Source organism: Delphinus delphis, chromosome X (assembly GCF_949987515.2).
Source record: "Delphinus delphis chromosome X, mDelDel1.2, whole genome shotgun sequence".
Classification (NCBI taxonomy): Eukaryota; Metazoa; Chordata; class Mammalia; order Artiodactyla; family Delphinidae; genus Delphinus; species Delphinus delphis.
In genome coordinates, this window is record NC_082704.1 from 34,721,909 (window position 1) to 34,744,502 (window position 22,594).

The 22,594-nt window shown below is 40.4% G+C and overlaps 1 protein-coding gene across 1 annotated transcript in view; it reads left to right on the forward strand.

The window, feature by feature from the left end:
• Positions 1-22,594, forward strand: part of GUCY2F (guanylate cyclase 2F, retinal) — an 80,572-nt gene that overhangs the window by 20,180 nt on the left and 37,798 nt on the right. Inside the window, exons 4-8 of the mRNA XM_060001996.1 lie at positions 2,351-2,705; positions 4,079-4,163; positions 8,222-8,318; positions 12,306-12,437; positions 17,708-17,797. Of these exons, the coding sequence (XP_059857979.1) occupies positions 2,351-2,705; positions 4,079-4,163; positions 8,222-8,318; positions 12,306-12,437; positions 17,708-17,797 (759 nt within the window). The remainder of the gene's footprint in view (positions 1-2,350; positions 2,706-4,078; positions 4,164-8,221; positions 8,319-12,305; positions 12,438-17,707; positions 17,798-22,594) is intronic.

The following is a 22,594-nucleotide window of genomic DNA, read 5'->3' on the forward strand; positions in this document are numbered from 1 at the left end:
TGACCACTGCAGGACATCTGATCCTGTCCCAAATATCCATAAGACATTTGGTCCACACCAAAAAGTCCTTGATATCTGGTCTTGACCAAAACTTCCATCAACATTTGGTCCATAAGACATTTGGTCCATGCCAAAAGGTCCTTGATATTTGGTCCTCTCCAAAACCATTTGGCATGGACCAAATATGCTCATGGACATTTTGGGTAGGACCAAATTTCCAGGACGTTTTGGTGTGGACCAAATGTCTTATGGACATTTTGGATAGGACTAAATATGACCAAATCTCAAGGACATTTTGGCATGGACCAAAATCTTATGACTATTTTGGACAGGACTAAGTGTTTGCTAATCGACCTTGACAAATCACTTAACTTCTTTGGGTCTCTCTTTCATATCTAGGAAGTAAGATCGCTAGACCAGATGACTCCCAAGGTTTAGACATTCATGATTCTATATCCTCATTTTAGAGAGGAAGAAACTGAAGTCCAGAGAGAGGGAATAAGTAACTCGCCCAACATACTGGCATTAGGAAAAGACCTCAGGCCAGTGTGTCTTCTTCTATACTGTTGGTCTTGAACCCTGTATGAATATTAGAATCCCTGGGGAGCTTTTCATAATACTGATTACTGGGTTCCTAACCTAAAGTGTCTCATTTTGTTGGCTGGGTTGTGTTTGGCGTTAGTATTTTTGACATTCCTCATGTAATGTGCAGCCAGGGTTGAAAACCCTCTGCTCTACATTTACAAGGCATGGCAGTGTCTTGCTAGCTGCTACACCACTCTGCATCTTGACTTGTATTTCTAACACAAAAATGATTCACTCAATTTTAAACCCTTTTATTCAGATGCAGATTGTTACAGGAGGATAGCTTTCTAGACCTTATGAAACCAAAGTAGCAAGTATCAGCTTTCCCTGAAGCCCAGTAAAATGGCATCACCATAGCTTTCTTGAACTCCATCCTAGAAGTGAAATGTGAAAAGCCACGAAGCCATGGCCAGTGTGGGAGGAAGCATGGAGGGATCATTTGCTCTTCTTCCCCACCTTTTTGGAAAAAGAATACAAGGTTTGTTCCAAAAATAAACTTACCAGGTTAATGAGCAGGGTATCAGACACAGGACACAAATGCTGTTGCTTTTACCATATTTATATGAGAGGAAGAGTCATGCTGTCCATTGTAGCAGCCTTGTTGCTTTACAGTGGCTTCTCACCAAAGCTTTGCCACTTTGCACAGCAATAGGATATGGGATTTCTTGATTAAAACCTACTCTCTCTATACACAACATTTGGCTCTGTATTTGTGGGTGTGTGTGTCAGTGTGCATGTCTGCATGTGTATAAGTTGGGGTATATGTTTAAAACTGTATTCTAGTGTTCACTTTCTCTGGGGAGCACGTGTCTAGGAGAATAGCCTTTTTTTTTTGCGGTACGCCGGCCTCTCACTGTTGTGGCCTCTCCCGTTGCGGAGCACAGGCTCCGGACGCACAGGCTCAGCGGCCACGGCTCACGGACCCAGCCGCTCCGCGGCATGTGGGTTCTTCCCGGACCGGGGCACGAACCCGTGTCCCCTGCATCGGCAGGCAGACTCTCAACCACTGCGCCCCCAGTGAAGCCCGAGAATAGCCATTTTGAACTAAGTCGGGACACAGACCTGGACTGTAGAGACACATTATTTATAGTCTTACCACATACACCTACCACTCTAGTAGTGCCAACCAAACAATTTTACTGGGTTTCCCTGGTGGCGCAGTGGTTAAGAGTCCGCCTGGCGATGCAGGGGGCACATGTTCGTGTCCCGGTCCGGGAAGATCCCACATGCCGCGGAGCGGCTGGGCCCGTGAGCCATGGACGCTGAGCCTGTGCATCCGGAGCCTGTTGCTCCGCAACGGGAGAGGCCACCACAGTGAGAGGCCTGCGTACGGCGCAAAAAAAAAAAAAAAAAAAAAAAAAAAAAGATTTTACCGTGCGTAATGCACTAGTAATTAACCTGGTCAATTTCCTTTGCGTGCCTCTTGTCTATTTCATACTTCTTTTTTAATGCCCTTTATAACTCTAAATCACTATCTTAGCTTAGGAGCATAAAAATATATTGTGTATGACTTGGTTTGCTCATAAAATTGTCATATTTGATATATTTAAAGATGTGAAGGCCTGGGGGAGAAAAACAGAAAAAATTCAGGGGAGAAACCAAGCAAGTCCTGAGAAACAATTGTTTTTTTTTTTTTTCCTCTGGGTCTTCATAGCTCACCTCCACTCAGACGTGCAGCCCTTAATAATGAACACAGGCTTGGAATACACTCAGAGATTGCTCTAGGGTGACTAGGGCTCAAGATAATTGTAATTTTTAAAACTAGGTTTCACCGTTGTTTGGAACCATCTACAATTCAATTTACTTTATTGCACAAGCCATGAATAATGCTATGAAAGAAAATGGACGGGCTAGCGCTGCCAGCCTGGTTCAGCATTCCAGAAACATGCAGTTCTATGGATTCAACCAGTTGATAAGGACAGATTCAAATGGAAATGGAATTTCAGAATATGTAATCCTGGACACCAACTGGAAAGAATGGGAACTTCACAGTACTTACACTGTGGACATGGAAACAGAGCTCCTACGATTCAGAGAGACCCCAATTCACTTCCCTGGTGGCAGGCCCCCTCAAGCAGATGCAAAATGCTGGTTTGCAGAAGGGAAGATCTGCCAAGGAGGTAAGGAATGGAAAATCAATGGTAGTCAATTTGGCTCAGCTTGGGTTACAGGGAACCTCTTTAGGAGGAGGCATATTTTAATATTGGGACACTCATAGAATCAGTCATTTGCATTTAGGTGACATAAACATCTTGGCACTCTACATAGTTAATTTTAAATAATAAGGACAATGATAGGTACTTTGCAGCCTTAAATAACCATCCGCAATTTAAAAGCCCCCCCTACCTGTTTTTAAAAGGATCCCACTCCCAAAGAGGTTTTTCTAATAAGAGGAAGGCATGATGCCTTTTCTTGGTCTTTCGTAGGCTGTGATCTGTGACTGTTCCCCCTGCTAGAAAATTCACCTGTCCTTCCCTTGATGTATCCAAATCCTTTCAATCAGGTTCCACCACAGAAATACCATTTTCCACCCTCTCCTCTCTGAACTCCCGTTGAACTAAAAGTCTGTACCTCACAGCTTAGCACAAAATTGCTTTTCAGTTGTTTCTTGTGTATTGATTGTGTCTCTTCCTCCCAAATGGACTGCTCCTTGAGGGCAGGGACCAGAGCTAATAATTCTTATACCCTCCAACCACCCAACACAGTTGGCATCCCATGAATACTTGCATTTGATTGACTGATGGAACTCCTCTAGTTTGTGGAAGAGGGGAAACTCCATCCAATCTCTGAGAGCCAGAGGGGAAATTTGGAAGGATCTATACTATTCCTATGCAAGTGTACCCCACACCCTTCTAAAACCAAATGCATCTATTTGAAATAGACTTCAACTTCTATTTTGTTTTAGCATGACATACCCAGCTATCTCTTTACTTGCCTCATCATATATTTCCCTCTGAAATCTTAGTAATCTATCCAAATACTTATATTTTACAGAGGACAATTTACATCCTAGTGAAAACACTAATTATCCAAAACAGACTTACCCTTGAAGGACAAGTGTTACGTTTTTCGTCTATAACTCACGAGGTCTATGGGCTCAGGTGAATTAAAAAGGTCTTTTATTTTATGAAGCCAACATAATACCCTTTGCAGGTGAGATAATATATTTATTCTCAAGAACTCTATTGCTGTCCAACTTAAAGTACTCAAAGTTTTCCATTCGTGGACTTTTTTTTCTCCAAAGAAACACCCGGGTCAGCCTTAATTCATGTGATTTGTTATTGGCAGAGTGGTGAGTGGTTTTGCTTCAGAACAGTGAAATTGCTTTCTGTGTCCATAAAGTCAACAAGACAGACTGTGCTGGAGAAAAATAGAATTAAGTTAGGTAGGTGTAGCTTGATTTTAGAGTCACCAGAAAGCACGAGGAGTCACTCAGTGGTGCCCTTTATTTACAGCCTCTTTCTGATGCCATTCTCCCTCTTCCTCTCTGCAGGCATCGACCCTGCCTTTGCTGTGATGGTCTGCCTTGCCTTGCTTATAGCCCTGCTATCTATTAATGGATTTGCTTACTTTATAAGGTACATTTTTTCTTTTTGTATGTAAAAACACAAGCCCATTATAGCCTTGTTAATATTGATTTCTGGGAAGTCATGTTGCAGTACAATTGCCTCATTACATGACCCACTGATTTTCTTTTTTCTGTAGTGATTTACCATCCCCACCGGCCCATTTAGAGTGAAGTGTTTTCATGATGCCAAGAATAACTTCCTCAGCTGTGTTGTCAGTGTTGTCGCCTGTGAGTAGATCTGGCTGTCAACACTATTGTGAAATAAGGGAACTAATACTTTAGGGCCTGCCTACTCCCTAGCTGTGCTCCCTTTTCCACTGGCAGAGTCTCCTATAACCACTTCCTTCCTCAAATGGTATGGACTGGTAGGTATGGACTGGGATATTTTAACAAGTTCCAAGAATTAGGCAGACTTTGGCTAGAATCTAAGATTTAGGAATAATGGTATTAATTCACAGGACTGTAGTGGGGATTAAATAAGCTGAAGCGAGTATTGTACCTAGAACAATACCTGACTCACAGTAGGTGCTCAAGAAACAGTAAATCTCATCTGCTTCCCAAGCACGTGGGACTCTCCTGCTGATTGTTGGGAGCCCAGGATCCTCACTTTGACAGTAATCTCTTTTGCCCAGGGTATCATAGTCCAGATTTTTACTGTCCTCCTTCCTTGGACAAAAACTATCCTAGCTGATCGTCAACATCATCAAGTCCTTGTTTTTCTCCCTCAGATCATCTAATACATGACCAACTACTCTGATGCACTAATTCAAGATCAGGGATAAATGGCTGAAGATGGCTTAATATGACATCCCTTTCTTATAATCTTTGCATTTTAACAGTTGGATCCTTCCCACATTAGGATGATTTGGGAAAAATGAAAAATGAAATCAGCCATACCCCTCCCACTTTACCCTTTCCACCCTGCGAACCACACCTGTGTTATCTCTTTGGGGGTGGTCCTAACAACAATATGACAAGAACTTGGTAGGGAACGGAGTGAGCTATTTTGGAAAATTCCAAGAAGAAAAATGTCTAGAGTGTATTAAGTAGCTGTGTAAATTTTTTTTTTTTTTTTTTTTTTTTTTTTTTTTTTTTTTTTTTTTTTGCGGTACGCGGGCCTCTCACCGTTGTGGCCTCTCCCGTTGCGGAGCACAGGCTCCGGACGCTCAGGCTCAGCGGCCATGGCTCACGGGCCCAGCCGCTCCGCGGCATGTGGGATCTTCCCGGACCGGGGCACAAACCCGTGTCCCCTGCATCGGCAGGCGGACTCTCAACCACTGCGCCACCAGCGAAGCCCCAGTAGCTGTGTAAATTTGGACAAGACACTAAATCTCTCTTGGCCAGAATTTTCTCAGTTGTAAAATGAAGGAATTGGATTAGATGATCTTTAAGAGCCCTTCCAGCTCTGATGTTCTAATGAGTCTGCAAAATCCTGGATTGAAACTATAACAGGTGTTACTCTTAGTGTTAGAATGTTAGCATCGCTATGAAAAACCACTATTATCCATCTCCCCAGTATTAGAAACTTGATAAAGCCACACAAAATAGTAGGTAGCTTATGCATTGTTAAAGCACACTTGATAAAGACAATAGTGTAGTTCAAAGGAAGTTTTTCTTTCAGTTTCTATGACTGTGACATATCTCTGCTCAGAACAGAAATTTAATGTCTTTAGCTGCTGCCAAAGAATAAAGTATTTAATTAACATCATGAGATACTTAGTGAAAATAAATGCCCTCCAATCAAAATCTTCCCCCTCTAGGGAGATTTGAAGAGTAATAGGCTCTGGTTCCCCAATGCCAAAAGATGCCATGGCAAGGTGGAAAATGGAATCACTTAGCTGTTTATTTGTCAGTCCCCCCCCCCCCACTCTCCCCCAAATGACTGATCTCACTGGTCTTTCCCATGGAATGGACTGGTTTTTTGGGCTTAGAGTGAGCCTAACCTGCAATTCTCAGGAAGGGAAGGAAAAAAAGAAAAAAAAGTCATGGGGGGGGGGGGTTTGTTTGGATCTTGTGGGCCGAAGGGCAAAGAAGACTGGAGAGGAAAATGATTGGAGAGGAAAATGAGTGAGACAATTGGTACTTCAAGTGGTCACAGAAAACTCAGAGATGGGAGAGAGGCACATCATTTCCCAGAGTCACTTGGGCCTTGGTTCTTCAGTTAACAAAGCACAAAAGGTGCCCTCTCTCTGCTGCCTTCCTGCCTCTCGCTGCCCACCGCGGCTGCAATCAGAAGAGCTGAGCGGCTGATGAGTTTCTGTAATAGATGGTGATTACTTGCAGGAGAGTGGCTCTCTGTTCCTTCCTTTTCTCTGCGTTTTGATTGTTTAAGTTTTTTTCTTTCTTCAGAAAGAAAGACGTGCAAAGAACCCAACCACCCCAAAACAAAGGATTCTTTGAACTCCTCCTTTCTCCCTACTCTGAACCAGATTGCCTCGCCTTTCTATAAAGCTCTCCCGTGCTCTGTAATACTAATGATGATAATGAAAATAATGAGCTCTTATACTTTCATAGTGCTTCGCGCTTTTCGGAGCACTTTCACATATATTATCTCATTTGATTTTCAAAACAACTCTATAAAGCGAGTAATGCAAGGACTATTATCTGGTGAGATAGATGAGGACACTGGGGCATGAAGAGGTTAAATTATTTATCCAAGGTAATCTGGCTAATTAATGACAGAATCTGGATTGAGAGTCCAGTATTTTTTCTACTAGAGTGTATTCTGTAGCATGATTATTTTTACAGGTGTGCCTGTTTTAAGACAATTCACTGCACATATGAAATAGATAAGTTAGGGGGTGATGCTTTACTTTGCCAAAAGATTCATGTGCTCTACCCAAGAATTCACTACAGGGCTCTTTTAATTTTCTCTGCAGGGCAGCAGCTCCCACAGTGATAAGGGACATATTTGTTGGCAGACAATTAGAAACACATTAATTGTTTGTTTACAAATCAGTAGAATCACTGAGAAAAACTGTCTGGGTTGCCGGTACTTAAAGCTACAGTGACACTGTAGACTTCTTAGAGCAACTTGACAAAGCAGTTTCATTCAGTGGTTGTTTTCCCCATTCTGGCTGTCGGCTTTAATACATTCCACAGGGTGACCATTAAGGGGTTATGGAAAAAGTGAAGCCAAACTGTAGCTATCAGAGCCCCCAAGACAAAACAGAACAAAACAACCACACGGACTAATCCAAGGTTCCCTTCAGGTCCTCAGGTTGCTCAGTTAGCTCAACTGAGGACCCACCTGGCTGTGTGGGTAGACATCATAAACTCCTATGTGTCTAGTAATTGATCTGTAAGAAATAATTGCATTCACCGCAAATTAATGGACATGTTTGGAGAGAATCAGGTTTAAACTGTGAGACAAGACTCTTTAAACAAGAGACCAATTCAGTCAAAGGAAAAAAAACTCAGTCAGCCCACTTGTTTGGAATCATGTAGACAAAGCAACCAACTGATTGAATTTTTCCACTTTTCAACCTGTTGCTTTGGCAACGTACAGATGCAACTTTGCAAGACAAGTGGTCTGTGGGCAGAAATCTGGGCCCACAGCCAGACACCAAGGATTCAAGTCCCAGCTCTGCCTCAGGCTATGGAATCTCACATAATTTGCTTAATTTTGTTTTGTTTCTTTAATGTGTTTTTTTGTATTTATAAAATGGAGATTAATGATTCTTGGCCTTGGTATTATCAGAATATATACTATGGCATATGAGAAAAGTTGTTGAGTTCTTTAAAAGTATTCAGAGGTGTTGTTTTGAACGTACCCTTGATGTGGAATCACTGTTTTATGAGTCTGAGATACCATCCCCATGCAGCGCTTTCCCTTTTGATACCTCTTTAATAGCATTTTCACTTTTCTCTTTTGGTCTTTGTAACATTGCAAGTTATGAGGACCAGGCTCGTTCTCTCTCTTTGCTGTGGATACTGTGGTAAACATCTATGTGTGGTTATTCTCCCAATTATCTTGTATATTTTTAAACTTCTATCATAGGGCAAATTTACCCCTGGTTTGCAAAACATCCAGCCCCCTGTGACCTTCTGATTGTATGCTTCTTTCAGACGTCGTATAAATAAAATCCAGTTGATTAAAGGACCCAACAGAATTCTACTGACTTTGGAGGATGTGACGTTTATCAACCCCCACTTTGGCAGTAAGGTAAGGAGCATCCCTTGCTCTTACTGCACGGCCCAAGCTGGTATCCACACGCCACAAGTGACTATTGGGCACTTGGCATGTAGCTAGCCTGAACTGAGATGTGCTGTAAGAGTAAAATACACGTTGGACTTAGAAGACAGTATAAATGTAAAATATCTCATTAAAATTTTAAAATATATTAATGACGTGTCAAAATGATAATACTTTAGATAATATTGGGTTAAATATATTACTAAAATTAACCTCACCTGTTTCTTTTTAGGTTTTTTAATGTGACTACTAGAAAACTTAAAAGTACATATGTGGCTCATGTTACATTTCTATTGGATAGTGCTGTCTTAGTTTTGAGAAAGTGATGCAGTGCACTTTGAGCAATAGTGTAGCTTTGACTACATATAGCCCTTGTTTGTACATTTGGACTCAACATGTGATTGCTAGTTCCTCAGTGGTGGAGGTACATCTTTTTTGTTTTAATGTTAGCCCATAGCACCTGATGTGGTGCTGATAGTGTAATAGGTGCTCTTAAAAGTGGTGAATGAATCAACTAGTGAAAGAAAGTTAAGCGTCACCAGGGGTCCTCTTCTGATTGTGATTGTGTCGTAATTGGCTATTTTCACTGAGTGCCTGCCACTATGTCCTGGCCTTGGGCTAGGCTTTGTAAGAGATGGCATGTAGTCCCTGCCTTCATGGAGATTACAGTCAAGTCAGAGAGACAAATCATACCATACGAGTCGGTAGATGCCATATTGCACAAAGGACACTAGAAATATGGTAGAACTTAAGAGGAGATAGATCAGTGGAGGAAGGCTTCTTAGAGACCCACCACCGAATCTGGGTCTTAAAGAAGGCGGGAGAGGATTTGTCTAGGTCCCAGGTCACAAACTGGTAACCACTTTTGTCTGACATTTATGGTTTAAAAAAATTATAGCCAGAATTTTGGAATTGTGAGATTATACATAAAAACCTGGATTTCTGGATGTTCTTTATAGGTTGAAAGATCTATCAACTTTGGGCATCATTGTGGCAACTGGCTGAAACTCTTCAGTAGTTGCCATTTTGGGAAGAATTTGCAAAAATGGTGTCTGCAGTTTGACACAGTTCCCATCACTCTCTATTGTCTTAATACTCAACTTAATTCATCAATTTATATTACCTGCCTCGCCCCTATAGGCCTCCTAGGCAGAGAAAACAGCACAAACAAAAGCTTGGAAAAGAAAACGTGTAGGGAAGAGTTTTGTCCAATGCAGCTAGTAGTAGGAGACTGTGCCTCTTTGTGCCCAGTATATGTGGTCAAAATAAAGACATTAGTCTTTGCAAATTCTAGTATGGTGGTGGCAGGGCGTAGGGAGAGGATTCCCACACCTCACATTGTTCTTATGTGCTATTTACTTTTGCTACACCAGCATACCAGATCTGAGAATTAATTATCTCTGTGACAGAACTGATCACTTGCCTAAATGTGACACTAAAAGGTATGCTTTAACAAGTTGGCTGGGTGAGAGTGGATTTACATGATAACACCCTGTGCATTTGGAATCAAATGAAAAGTTCAGCTGTTTGCTTTAAGTCTCAATTACAACCCTAACACTTACTTGTTTAAATCACCAGATCCTTTTGTAAGGTTGATATCATGTTCCTGGAAATGTATTGCTGAATGCCAAAATGATCACTGTGGCTGAAAGCTACATTCTACCCTTATGCCATCAAAACTTATTGATGTTAGTCTCTATTTTTGAAGCCACCAGAGGACACTGGAACTCAAGTGGTGGAATTTGTCTGGATTTGTCATATTCAATATAACTAGATGTTTTGGGTCTAAAGTGTCAAACAATAAACATAGCTCAATTTTGGACTGAATTAGCCTCTCCTTTTTATAGGCCTTGCAGTAGTCCAGTAAATATAAAATCTCCTCCACCTATGCCTTCTCTCTTTCCTACTGAGACACAAAATATATTTGGGTTTCATACCAGTTCTCACAAAATCACCATAAATAGCAGAATAGTGCTACCTTCAGATGAGCAAAGTGCCCAAGGTTTTAAAATCTTGTTCATGATAATAGATCTTTTCTTTTACTTGTGCATAAATTCTGACATAATGAGAGTTAAAAAAAAAAAACAGTCATCACCACTTCTCACCATATGAGTGATAAAAATTAATAGCAACAGGGATAGATAGCCTTACAGGGCTGCTGCTGCTGCTTCTTCTTCTTCTTCTTTCTTTGCTATATTGGCCCAGGTGGAAAGGGATGGCATTACCTAGAAGAACATAGCCCTTGGCCTCCAGATCCTTTGTGGCACTTGGCTTGTATCATGGGTTCTTATGGAAGAAGATAAGGGGAGCATATATTTTCCTTAACTGCTGTGTAGTCACAAACTTGCAGCTGGCTGTGTCTAATCAGTCAAGAAGCCAAGGCAAGAATTCCATCCAAATGGAATGTCTGAAAGTGTAAACTCTTGGTGAATAAAAAATTAATTCAGTCTAGAAAAATTGGCAGGTCAGTAGAAGTCAGGTCAGGAAAGGAAGTTTTTAGAAGAAAGTGAAGCTGAAGCCCAAATATATGTGGATTTTGGCAGATTCTCTTGCTTTCTCCTTTGCCCTTCATGGAGAGGTTTATATCTCAATATACAGATCTAGGTGCTCCTGCTGAGATATGAAAATAAAGAATGAAAGGGAAGTGGATTCCTCTCTGGCCTTGCTCTGTTGAGGAGAGTTCAGGTTGATGCAAGGGATATGTGAAGAGTCGTTTTCCACCTTGTCTGAATCTTGAGCTGTTGGGACTTCAATACATTAGGGGCTAAGTATAGTTTACTATTGCCTTGGAGCTTTGTGATTGTCTTGTCTTGGTAGAATGAACTGAACTCGGGGCTAAATCAACTGGTGATCTTCAGTTTATCAAAGACTGTTAAGGGCAGAGTGTGTGAAACTACTTAAGATTAATTTTTATTGGCAAGCAAGAGAGAAACAAAGCATGATGTGGTACAAAGAACACAAGACCGGAAACATAACATCTACGTTCCTCTTCCAGTCCCTAAGTCCTTCTCTAGGTCTCTGTTTCTTCATTGTAAAATGAGAGTGTTGGAGTTGGTGGTGGGGAATGGCCTAGACAATACCAAATGTAACTGCTAACTCTGAATTGCTATAATTTTAAGAAAGGTATATTTAGAGAAGTGGAGAAGGATATGAGGAACTTGTTGACTTATTATTTCTTCATATGAAGTACATCTGCTGGTTCAGTTGAAGATATTAAGTTCAGTTGAAGATGTTCAATTTTAAAAGTTAACACAGATTGGAGATAACCCTTCCTTTTGTCATTCAACTGTACACTTCCTAGCCCTCTCTTATCAGACTTATGTGTACTAATTAACAAATAAAGGAATAAGAAATTTGGCCTATTTAAACATCAGACTTATAAATCATGGGCAGATGATCTTCTCACTCTCTACCATCTTATAGCTTTCTGAGATATCTTCTGCCATTAATCTTGCCTGCACAAAAAAGGATGCCATTCAAGATGGTATAACATAAAGAGCTAGGCCTAAGAGCCAGAACAGTGGGATTCTGTCCTAATTTTTCTATTGATTTTTTCAAAATGTTAGATTCTCATCTTTTTCTCATTTTTGTCTATAAAATGAGGGTCCCAAATTAAATTATGACAGGCGTTCTTTCTTGTCCCCCAAAATCCATGGCTCTAATCTTCTCTAGGAGATGGAAATATCTGCAAAGCTTTGCCTTTCTTTTGTGGTATATGGAGGTGAATTGTGGTATACGGAGGTGAAGCACAGAACCAATCCTAGCATTAAAAAATGCTGGGGATAGGAAAAATTAATCAATCTCAGGTTTATAGAGCTCAACTCATAGAGTTACTCGATTAGGAATTAAAAAAGAAAAAGAATACCATGTAAGCATAGTGTCTATACCATAGCTCAATGCTCTGTCCTTAATCACGATAATTTTGTTCATAAACTTTCTTTTCTAATCCTTTCACAGAGAGGAAGTCGTGTCAGTGTAAGCTTCCAGATCACGTCGGAGGTCCAAAGTGGAAGGTACCCAAGGCTCTCCTTTTCTTCAGGGAGTCTAACTCCAGCTATCTATGAAAACTCCAACATAGCAATTTATGAGGTAGGATATCCAACAGCTATCTAATCTGCTGCCTTCTTGGGTTTTAAATTGAGACAGTGACGTAGGACTTACTTAGTCTTTGTGCCAAAATATTGAGGCCTTTGGTAAGTCTTTCCTTTTGATAAGTTTTTTTGTCCATTATCCCCTTACAGACTTGTTTGGTTGACATTTTTGACGATGATTTTCCTCGGCAGCTAATCTACTTACTTCCAACTTCATTGATCTTTCAACACCATGTATTTACTATGAATGCAGAAAAAAGTTTGTGAGGCCCAAACACTTAACCATGTCACTTATTCCAGAAGACATAGATATAATAATAGAAGAAATGACTTCCTGAGTGAACTGTTTGTGATGGGATGTCTAGAGACATGCTTATATAGAGTAAGGCTTGGGGCAAGCTCTTCCCTTCAAATACTGCTTGTTCTTCCTTTACCTGTTATTCTCTGATATTACTGAAATCTTTAAAAAATTATTCATTTCTTTCCTTTCCTCAGCCTGTACTTCCTCTTGGAGTAAAAGGTTACCTTCTGATGTCTAAAATAGAAATCCTTTTTATTTCACTTAAATTTCTGTCTTTCAAGCTTTAAGAGACCACCCCCAACCCCTTGTTCTAAGATACTGGAATTTGGCAACCAGAACAAATCTTGCATCAGTTAGAGAGACGAACTGTTTCTTCTCAGCAGGAAAGAGTTAAGCAGGGGGTAAAAGGGAAACTAGACTGCCTTTCTGTCCCTCCTAAGTAAGGCCTTCCCAGTATGGTTTCCTTGTTTTGTTTGAAGGTACTCCCCAAAGCAGCAAACACTCTCAACTTCAATAGTAACTAAAAAGAAAGTCCAAAACAGGCCAGAATGAGTTTTTAGGTTGTCCACCATTGGATTTTCCAAGTGAATGCTCTCCTTCATTGGATAAATAATTTATAGCTACATAAAAACACCAAGATTAGCGTGGCATATATTTTCTCAGTGTACCTGAAGTGTGTTGACTTAAATTTGGAGCAGGAAACCTCTGGATCTTGCCTTGAACTTAATTTAATCAAAGAGGAGATTTGATTCAAATGTAAACTTGAGGTATTGGGGAATTGACAGTTCTACTCTCTCAAAGACCAAAGGCAAGATAATCTCAAGATAATCTTCTGAATGTCAAATGGAATGGGGCTGATGGCTTTACAAATATATTGACATCTCTAAGATTCTGAAGTAAATCTCAATACCTATGGCAGTCTCTTGGTTTTTCATCTGTAAATTGAGGGGTTGAACTAAATTCTTAAACTTGGCTGTTCATTAGAATCTCTGTGGGAAACTTAAAAAAATACCTATGCCCAGGCATAGTAACTCTGATTCATTTGGTATGGGGTGGACCCAGGCATTGGTATTTCTTTTAAAAGTTCCCCTATATGTGCAGCCAGGGTTGAGAATTGCTGAACTAAGAGTAAGGCCTCTTCTGGCCCAGATATGCTATGAATCTCTGATTCTGTGGAAGAATTTATGTGTTTAATTGTGGTATGTTTTATTTGGTGGAGCTGGAAGGTGATAGTGTAGAATTAAGAAGGGAGAAAATAAACATCTGTATGTAATTGGCCTTTAAGAATTTGTCAGATATTTCCTCACTTTGGAAGGAAGCAGACAGTTGAGTTAGTTCCCATAATGCCTGTTTTTGGTCAGTCAGATCATGGGTGTTTCTGAACTGTGTAGGCCAAAGGAGGACTTTATCTGCACAAAAGGAAGGTGTTAGTGAGAATGATACCACGCCATGAGGTCAAGATTAGGCTGATGGCAGGGTGTAAAGGAAGACAGTTGAAGCTAGAAAACTGCCTAGCTAGAGCTAACGGGGACTCCGGGAGAGAGCGGTAGTCAATCGAATCAACAGACCAAAGAAAGAGGTCCAGTGTGCCTTCTGAAACAGCCCTCTATTAGGAGTGTTTTAAAGATTCATTATCTAGTTTCTGTTTAGAATAAACCGAATTTTCATAAGAATTTTTACTGGAAGGTGTGGAAGTTCCAGACAATGTGCCTGGAGTAGCAGATACCTAATAACAGAGGACAGGCTTCTTTAGGACATGCCATAACATTGTAATACACTGACACAGATTCACACTCTGTTGGGACACACAGATGCATAGCCTTCGGAACTGTACAGGAAAATCAGCCCTTATCTCAGAGATACTCTGTGAGATGTAAAAGGAAAGCCGGCTGAGCAGACTGCTGGGGAAAGAGCAATGACTGGCCGATGCCATGGGGACGTGTCAGGATCTGTTCTAATAGCCACAGTCTAGGGGAGAGGGGGTGAGGTGGGCAGTAGTGCAACCCTGACACACTCAGAGAGAACCCACTGAACTGATCCTCCCTTTTCATTCTCTGACTCCTTCTGTCCCTCAACCTCTCCCTGTGTTTTGCTCTTTGTCTCATTTCTGTCTCTCCCCCGCACACCCTCCCCATTCATCTCTCTTTTCCAGAGCCTTTTTTTCTATCTTCCCACCTTCTATATCCCATATAGCTCTCTCTCCACTCCTCTCCTTTGCACCAACCATCTTTTCTCTCTCATCACAGAATTGGATCATCAAAGCTGAAAAGGACCTTAGAAATCATCTAAGTCGTCCAGCTCTATCAGTGAGGAAACTGAGGCTCAGGTCAATGAGGTAGCTACCCTAAGACCACCCCTGAATTTGAGGCAAAGCCAGGTCTAGAACTTAATTCTCTTGACTCTTAGTTAATACAACAGGGCCTTAGTGCAAAACTGATGGACTTTAAATTACTTCTAAAAACTTTGGTGGATAGAGTTTGATGTTTCTTCCTCTTAATTAAAAAGTGAATGATGAGTGAAGTATTTTATCATTCTTTCTCTTGAAAGAAAAAACAAAACAAATAGTGCATGCACGGTAAAGATAAAACCAGCCCATATCCTCCCTTTTCCTCATTACTCATAAAGTAGGATACACACAGACTTAATAAACATTTGCTTATAAAGTTCATGAGAATTGTTTAAATCTTGAAACAAACACACACAAATCCCCCAAACCAAAGAAAGCCCATGGGAGGAAAGAGCAACAAAGTGGGAGATGGAAGACCTTGGTTCTGTTACTACCTAACCTTCTGACCTTGGGCAAGTCATTTAATCTCTTCAGGCTTCAATTACTTTAAATATGAAGCCCTCAAATTTGGTGATTCGGGAGGAAAAAAAGCTCTGCTTAACTACTTGTAAAAGTTAATAAGCAAGAGAGAAAGCGGACCCGTATCTGCAATAGGGCGGACTCCAGGAAGAAGGTATTAGGCACTGGCTATAGGCAGAGTCAGGGCTGCCAGTACTGATATTCAGGCTGTACACTGCACAAGGGAACCACTTCTAAGAGGGTACTATTCACATTGTAGACATATAGTAACGTATATGAGAGTGGTGCAGGAGTGAGCAAAGAGATTCTGGCCTCTCAGCCTAGTTCTGGAATGAGGTAGCGGACCTGACAAAGAGGCCTTACCTGGCAGGCAGGGCTTGGTGGTACGCAGAATACTGAAGCTGCTAGTGGAGTGTTTTCCCTGGTGTCTGGAGGATGTATGAGTCAACGAGAGTGTGGTACATGCACAGATATGTACAGCTGGGGCTGCTGCCCAACATCACAGGGCTGCCACAGGCTGCAAAATAATATTCTCACATTATTTTTTTACTTGAGGGGAAGCACCCTTTGCTAATTAGCACAAAGTTGCCATAGAAGCTAGCGGTGACCATGGTCCATGTAATATAATTGCAAACGTGCTGGGAAGGCTTTACTATATACACATCAGTGTATAACCCACACATGGGCTGACTGTAAATTCCCAGTTAGAGTTTATTCTTTCAGATTAAACCTCAGCCTTTGATCTCTCTAAAGGGCAAAATCCTTTAGATTTTGTGGGGCCTTACGATGGGCCTTTCTAACCAGTTCCTAAGTGACTATGATGTAACTGGTCTAGGGCCACACTCAGGGAATTGCTGGGCAAGAGACCAGGAAAGCTGCCTTTGGTACTTTGACCAATCTGCTACAGACAGGCACTGGTCCTGGACTACCTTTCTGAATTTTGTGGGCGTGAGCCTGGCTGGCACAGTTTTGTTCAGCTGCTGAAGGTCTCTAGAAGCCATTTCCTAGTTAAAGGGTTTTGAGCTCCTTGGCCAGAAGATACCCTCTAACACCCAGTACGGCGAGTAACTCAGATGCCTGCAGCTCCCATTATTAGCCTTTGCCTCCGGCTGGTCTCCAGATGTAGTGCCACAGCTGGATATATTCCATAATAAGAGAGTGGCTACACTCTCTTATTCTCGGAATTTGACTGTACAGAGCTCTCTGCTTTATTATCTCTACTTGATGACAAATTGGTGCAGCCTGAAATGGAATCTCCAGGCTATAGGTAATAGACGTGAAAGCACTTTGAAGAGGAGAGAGCGCTGTGCAAATGTAAGGCATTATTATTATTATTACAGAGAAAAAGGAATCTGTGTGTTGCTTTTTTCAGATTTGGGCTGGACAGAAACTAAATAGGGCTTGGTGACTGACGAATCCTTGAGGCTATGCACGTAGAAGAAAATTATCTATCGGGCACTGGCGTTAAAGTGAAGACAGTAAAATAATTGTTGTTTTTGACTTGACAGCAGCCTTAGAAATAGCTGTTTTGTGCTTAAAAAGTCAGAAATAGACTTCTGAAAGAGTCTAGATTACTCTATTACTATGGTAGTACATTTGTACATCCAAATAAAAAATGTTTAATCGATGTTTAAGCCAATCAGTTTATGATTAAAGCATAACAGGCTCCCAAAATGACCTGTCCCACAAGAGAAAAATGGATCAAGGTAAATGCAGGAAACATTTGCTGCACTGCATCTCCTGCCCTACATCTCTCGACATAGACGCCTCAAGGCAGTGAGAATTGCAACCACTAACCATCACCATTAATCGCAGGAAACCTGGTGCTACGTCACTTAGCTATGAATGAGTGAAATGACCCGGGACTTTCTGCAGTTAGTTAAGGAAGTCGTTGCAGAGAGCAGTATCATTCCTTTGATGGCATCTGCATCCCTGCAATTGTTTCCCTGCTTTAGTTAATTGGAACTTTAAACTTTAACTTCTCTGTGTGACCTCCTTTTTAGCTCTGAATACAGAATGTCCATGGGGTGGAGGGTGAGAGAGGAGGAACAACGCTTGTTTAGGTTGATGGTCTAACTATAGACTCTTCATGTGGAAGGGACATTGCTCTAAAGCTGCTGGCAACTAAGGCTCACCAACAATCTTTACCTTTTCTTTCTAGGGTGATTGGGTGTGGCTGAAAAAGTTCCCCTCTGGAGATTTTGGAGACATTAAATCCATCAAATCAAGTGCAAGTGATATGTTTGAAATGGTATGAGAAACCCTCTCTTATATATATTCCCACTGAAACCACCAATCGTTTCTCCAAAGTAACTAATACCAGCTGTTAGGAAGATCCTTTAACAGATCAGTGCAGGGAAACTATAGGGTAGCTACTGACTCATTACGACCGTATGATGCAATGGCAAAAGTATGGGCTCCGGAGTCAGAAAGACATGAAGGATTCACTTCTCAGCTCTACCACTTAAGAGATACATTAACTTGGAAAAGTCACCTAAACTCCCTGAGCTTTACTTTCCTTATTTGTAAAAGGAGTATATTAATGTCTACCTCCCAGGGTTGAGGTAATACACGTAAAGCATCTTGCACATTTCCTGACATATAGCTTCTTCGTAAAATGGTAGGTATCTGATTATTATTAAGTACATATCCCATAATCATTCAAAATCTCCGTTTGCCAGGCCTGGAAAAGTCATCTGGTAATTTCTATTTACATAAGAAAAATGGTGATTTCCCAATGCCACCAATTATATTAAAAAAGTCCTTGGGGGCTTCCCTGGTGGCGCAGTGGTTGAGAGTCCGCCTGCCGATGCAGGGGACACGGGTTCGTGCCCCGGTCTGGGAAGATCCCACGTGCCGCGGAGCGGCTGGGCCCGTGAGCCATGGCTGCTGAGCCTGCGCGTCCGGAGCCTGTGCTCCACAACGGGAGAGGCCACGACAGTGAGAGGCCCGCATACCGCAAAAAAAAAAAAAAAGAAAAGTCCTTGGATAGTTTGTTTAAGGAAGCAGTCTGTACATAAGGCAGAGATGATGATGCTTCCTCTCAAACCATTTAAAATTGACTCCTCCTTGAACTTTGAGTTCATAAAAGATTTACGGAGACTGTCTCTGGTTCCTTCAGACTCATGAAAGTGGGATTTCTAGAAGATAATGATATATTTCTTCACATTTATGAATCAGGCAAGTTCAAATCAATCCAATAGGTTTGAATGAGACACCTGCTACATCCAGACTGCTGTACAAGTGAGAAAACAAGGGAAATGGGGAAATGGAAGAGGTGCAGCCCATGAGGGACCCAATGTGCCTCATGGATCAGAATGAGATGTTAGGATTTGGTATTTCCCTTACATGTGGTGCTGATGCCTGGAGCTGAAGGAAAAATAATGAGAGATGAATCCAGAAGGGGTGACTAAGGTCAGAGCTAGAATAAGCAGTCCCACACTGGTTTGATGATCTGGGATGCTAAACAGAGAGCTAGATCCAAAGTATGGAGCCAAACGATGCCAAACCTGGGGCAGCTGATAAACTAGAAGTATGGAAATAAGAAGACCCAAGGTAGAGTGTGTCCATGATACCTTTTTCTGGGTAATTTAAAATTTTGACATAATTTCAAACTTGCAGCAAAGCTGCAAGAATAATTCAAGGAACTACTGTATATCCTACCCAGATTCAGCAATTGTTTACATTTTTCCTAGTGCTTTTCATTCTCTATTTATAAATTTAGGTACAGTCGGCCTTCAGAGTCCATGTGTTCGGCACCCCTTGATTCAACCAACTTCAGATTGGTTGAATCTGCAGCTGCAGAACCCACGGATACGGAGGGCCCACTGTACTATTTTATTTTATTTTTGTTTTTTTTAAGTTGACAAGTATTTATTACATTGTTTGATAACAACCAATATTATGTGTTAACTATTATTTTTTTAGAGGATAAAATCATGATTCTCGCACAAATACAAAATGAATACATGTCAAAGGTTTTGTTTAAATCATTAAATATATAAGGGAATCAGGAAGATATTACAACCACTTCAAGGGAGAATTCAAAGTACTGCTGTATCATTTTATATAAGGGACTTCAACGTCCATGGAGTTTGGTATCCTCCTGGGTTTGGAATCAATCCCCAGTGGATACTGAGGGTTGACTATATATTCTTTTTTTCTCAACCATTTGAGAGTAAGGTGTAGACATCATGCCATTTTACCTCTAAATACTTCAGTGTTTATTTCCTAAAAACAAAGACATTCTTGTATATAACTATGGTATCATCATCAAAATCAGAAAATTTAGCATTGATACAGTAATATTATCTAAACTACTGCTCATATTTTAATTTTATCATTAGTCATAATACATTATAGCTAATTTTTCCCTGGGCCAGCTTCCAATCCAAGTTTACACATCGTAGTTGGTTGTCATGTCTTTTTAGTTGCCTTTAATCTGAAACAGAGTCTCAGCTTTTTGTTGTTGTTGTTTTTCTTTATCTTGATATTTTTGGAAGAATTCAGCTGAGTTATTTTGTAGATGGTCCCTCAATTTGGGTGTTTTCCATGTTCTTCCGGTTAGATTTAGGTTATGCATCTTCAGCCAGAATGCTACAGAAGTGATGCAGTGTTCTTTTCAGTGCTTTGTATTAGGAAGCACATAATGTTGGTTGTCCCATTATTAGTGGTATTAACTCTTATTGCTTGGTTTAGGTGATGTCTACCAGATTTTGCCACTGTAGAGCTACTGTTATTTTTTTCCTCATTGTAATTAATACATAATTTGTAGAGAGATCATTTGAGTCTGTATAAATAGCCTGTTTTTTGGATCAAATTTTTACCTACTAATTTTAGCGTCCATTGATGATTCTCTAACTCTAGCATTCTTTCTATGTTTATTTGTTGGCTCTGTATTGTAAGAAAGAGCCTTACCTTCTCTACCGTTTATTTATTTATTCATACATTTATACCAGTGGTTTTAATTTTATTCAATTATCTATCTATCATCTATCTATCATCCATAATACCTCCAATTGTAATTGAATGCCACAGAGTTCATTCTATCCTTTCCCTTTCCGTATTTGTAACTCCTTTCTCCAACAGTTAGAAAACTGGCCCCCATTATCCTCATGACATCTTTTTGTGTCCCCTTACTAACTTGTGTTACTATGTCAGGTGCAGATAGTAACTCAATTCTAGGGTGAAGGCCAATTTTCCAGAATTTACCATGTGAAAGGCCCTAATTCCTTTCTAGTACTTTTATGAAGCAGGAAGTGGATCTGACGATGCTATCACTGTGAGTCTAGCACTGCTTTGACTACTATGTGCCTTCATGATTTTAAAATTTTGGGACTGAGTATCAGGGGCCAGACTGGAGAACACATCTTGGTGAGCCAGCTATAGAAGGGAGTCGTGTACAGTCAGATAGATATTCCTTAAAGGGAAACAGCTGGAGTCAGAAGGCCAAAGGACTGATGACTTCCAACATCTTTTAGGGTCCCAACTTCTCCAAAGACGTATGCAGGAAAATCAGGCTGTATCTGTCTCCCAGTCTCATGTTCTTTCCCATCATCTGGAACTGAGTGGCATACTCCTTGTACCTTCTAATACCTTGGCTATTTAGTTCCTTGCCATATAATCTCTAATCATCTTCTCTTCCATTTCACTTTGGCCATCCACTACTATCATTATACCTCGGGGTTTGTCATTATCTATAATTGCTACTGAAAATGCTTCACTTCCAAAATCATAGATTCAAACATCACACTCTCTGACTATAGCCTTCTCTTCTTTCAACTGTGCCTATATTTTACATTGGGTCTTCCTATCTACTGACCTCTACTTTCTCCCATCCCACAAGCCCTTCTTTTATCTTCTTTCATGCCCACCTTAGATTTCATAGTTGACCGTTTGAACACATTCTTATTTCTGTCTTTTTGGACACACATAAAACTCATATTCAGGATGACCCTAACTCTTAACTTTCTTTGTGCCTGCATCTGAACAGTTGAGTATTATGGCAGAAAGTCATGCAACAAGGTATATTGTTTCCATCTTAAAATGTCCCTTAAAATTATCCTTTAAGTCCATTATAACACTTCATTAGTTAATTCACTTTCTACAACCTGTATTTCAGAGCTTCTCCATTTTCCTTAAAAGTCCAATGTTCTCTTCCTCTATTTTTACTGTTACCATCCTGGTCCAAGCCACCGTCATCACCCACTAGAGCTACGGCAATTGTCTGTTGTTTTTTTTTTTTTAAAGAGACAGTTTAGTTTTTAGAGCAGTTTTAGGTTCACAGAAAAATTGAGCCTCCCCCACTATCAACATCCTGAACCAGAGTGGTACATTTGTTATAATCCATGAGCACACATTGACACATCATTATCACTCAAAGTCCATAGCTTACATTAGGGTTCAGAGGGTAGTACATCCTATGCATTTTGACAAATGCATAATGATGTATCTACCATTATAGTAACATACAGAATAGTTTCAATGCCCTAAAAATCCTCTATGCTCTGCCTATTCACACCTTCCTCCCCATAAACCCTGGCAACCACTGGCAATTGTCTTTACACATATCCACTTTTATCATTGTCAAATCTTTTCTCCACATTGCAATCTGAATCAAAATCAAACCTGATCTTGTCAGTTCTCTGCTTGAATCTCTTTAATTAGATTCCTATCGTTCTTCTCTTTGTGTGGAGATTTTAAATTACAGATTCAATTTCTTGAATAGATGTTGGACTATTCAAACTTTCTATTTCTTCTTATACCTGTTTCAGTAAGTTATGTCTTAAAAGGAAGTTGTCCATTCCATATATGTTGTCGAACTTACGGGCATAAAGTTGTACATAATATGCTCATGCAATCTTTTAAGTAGCCTTAGGATCTGTAGTGATGCTCCCATTTTCATTTCTGATAATGACAATATGTGTTTTCTCTTTCTTGATCAGTTTTGCTGGAAGATTATCAATTTTATTAATCCTTTCCAGAAATCAACTTTTGGCTTTGTTGATTTTTCTCTGTTGTATGTCTGCTTTCTATTTCATTGATTTGT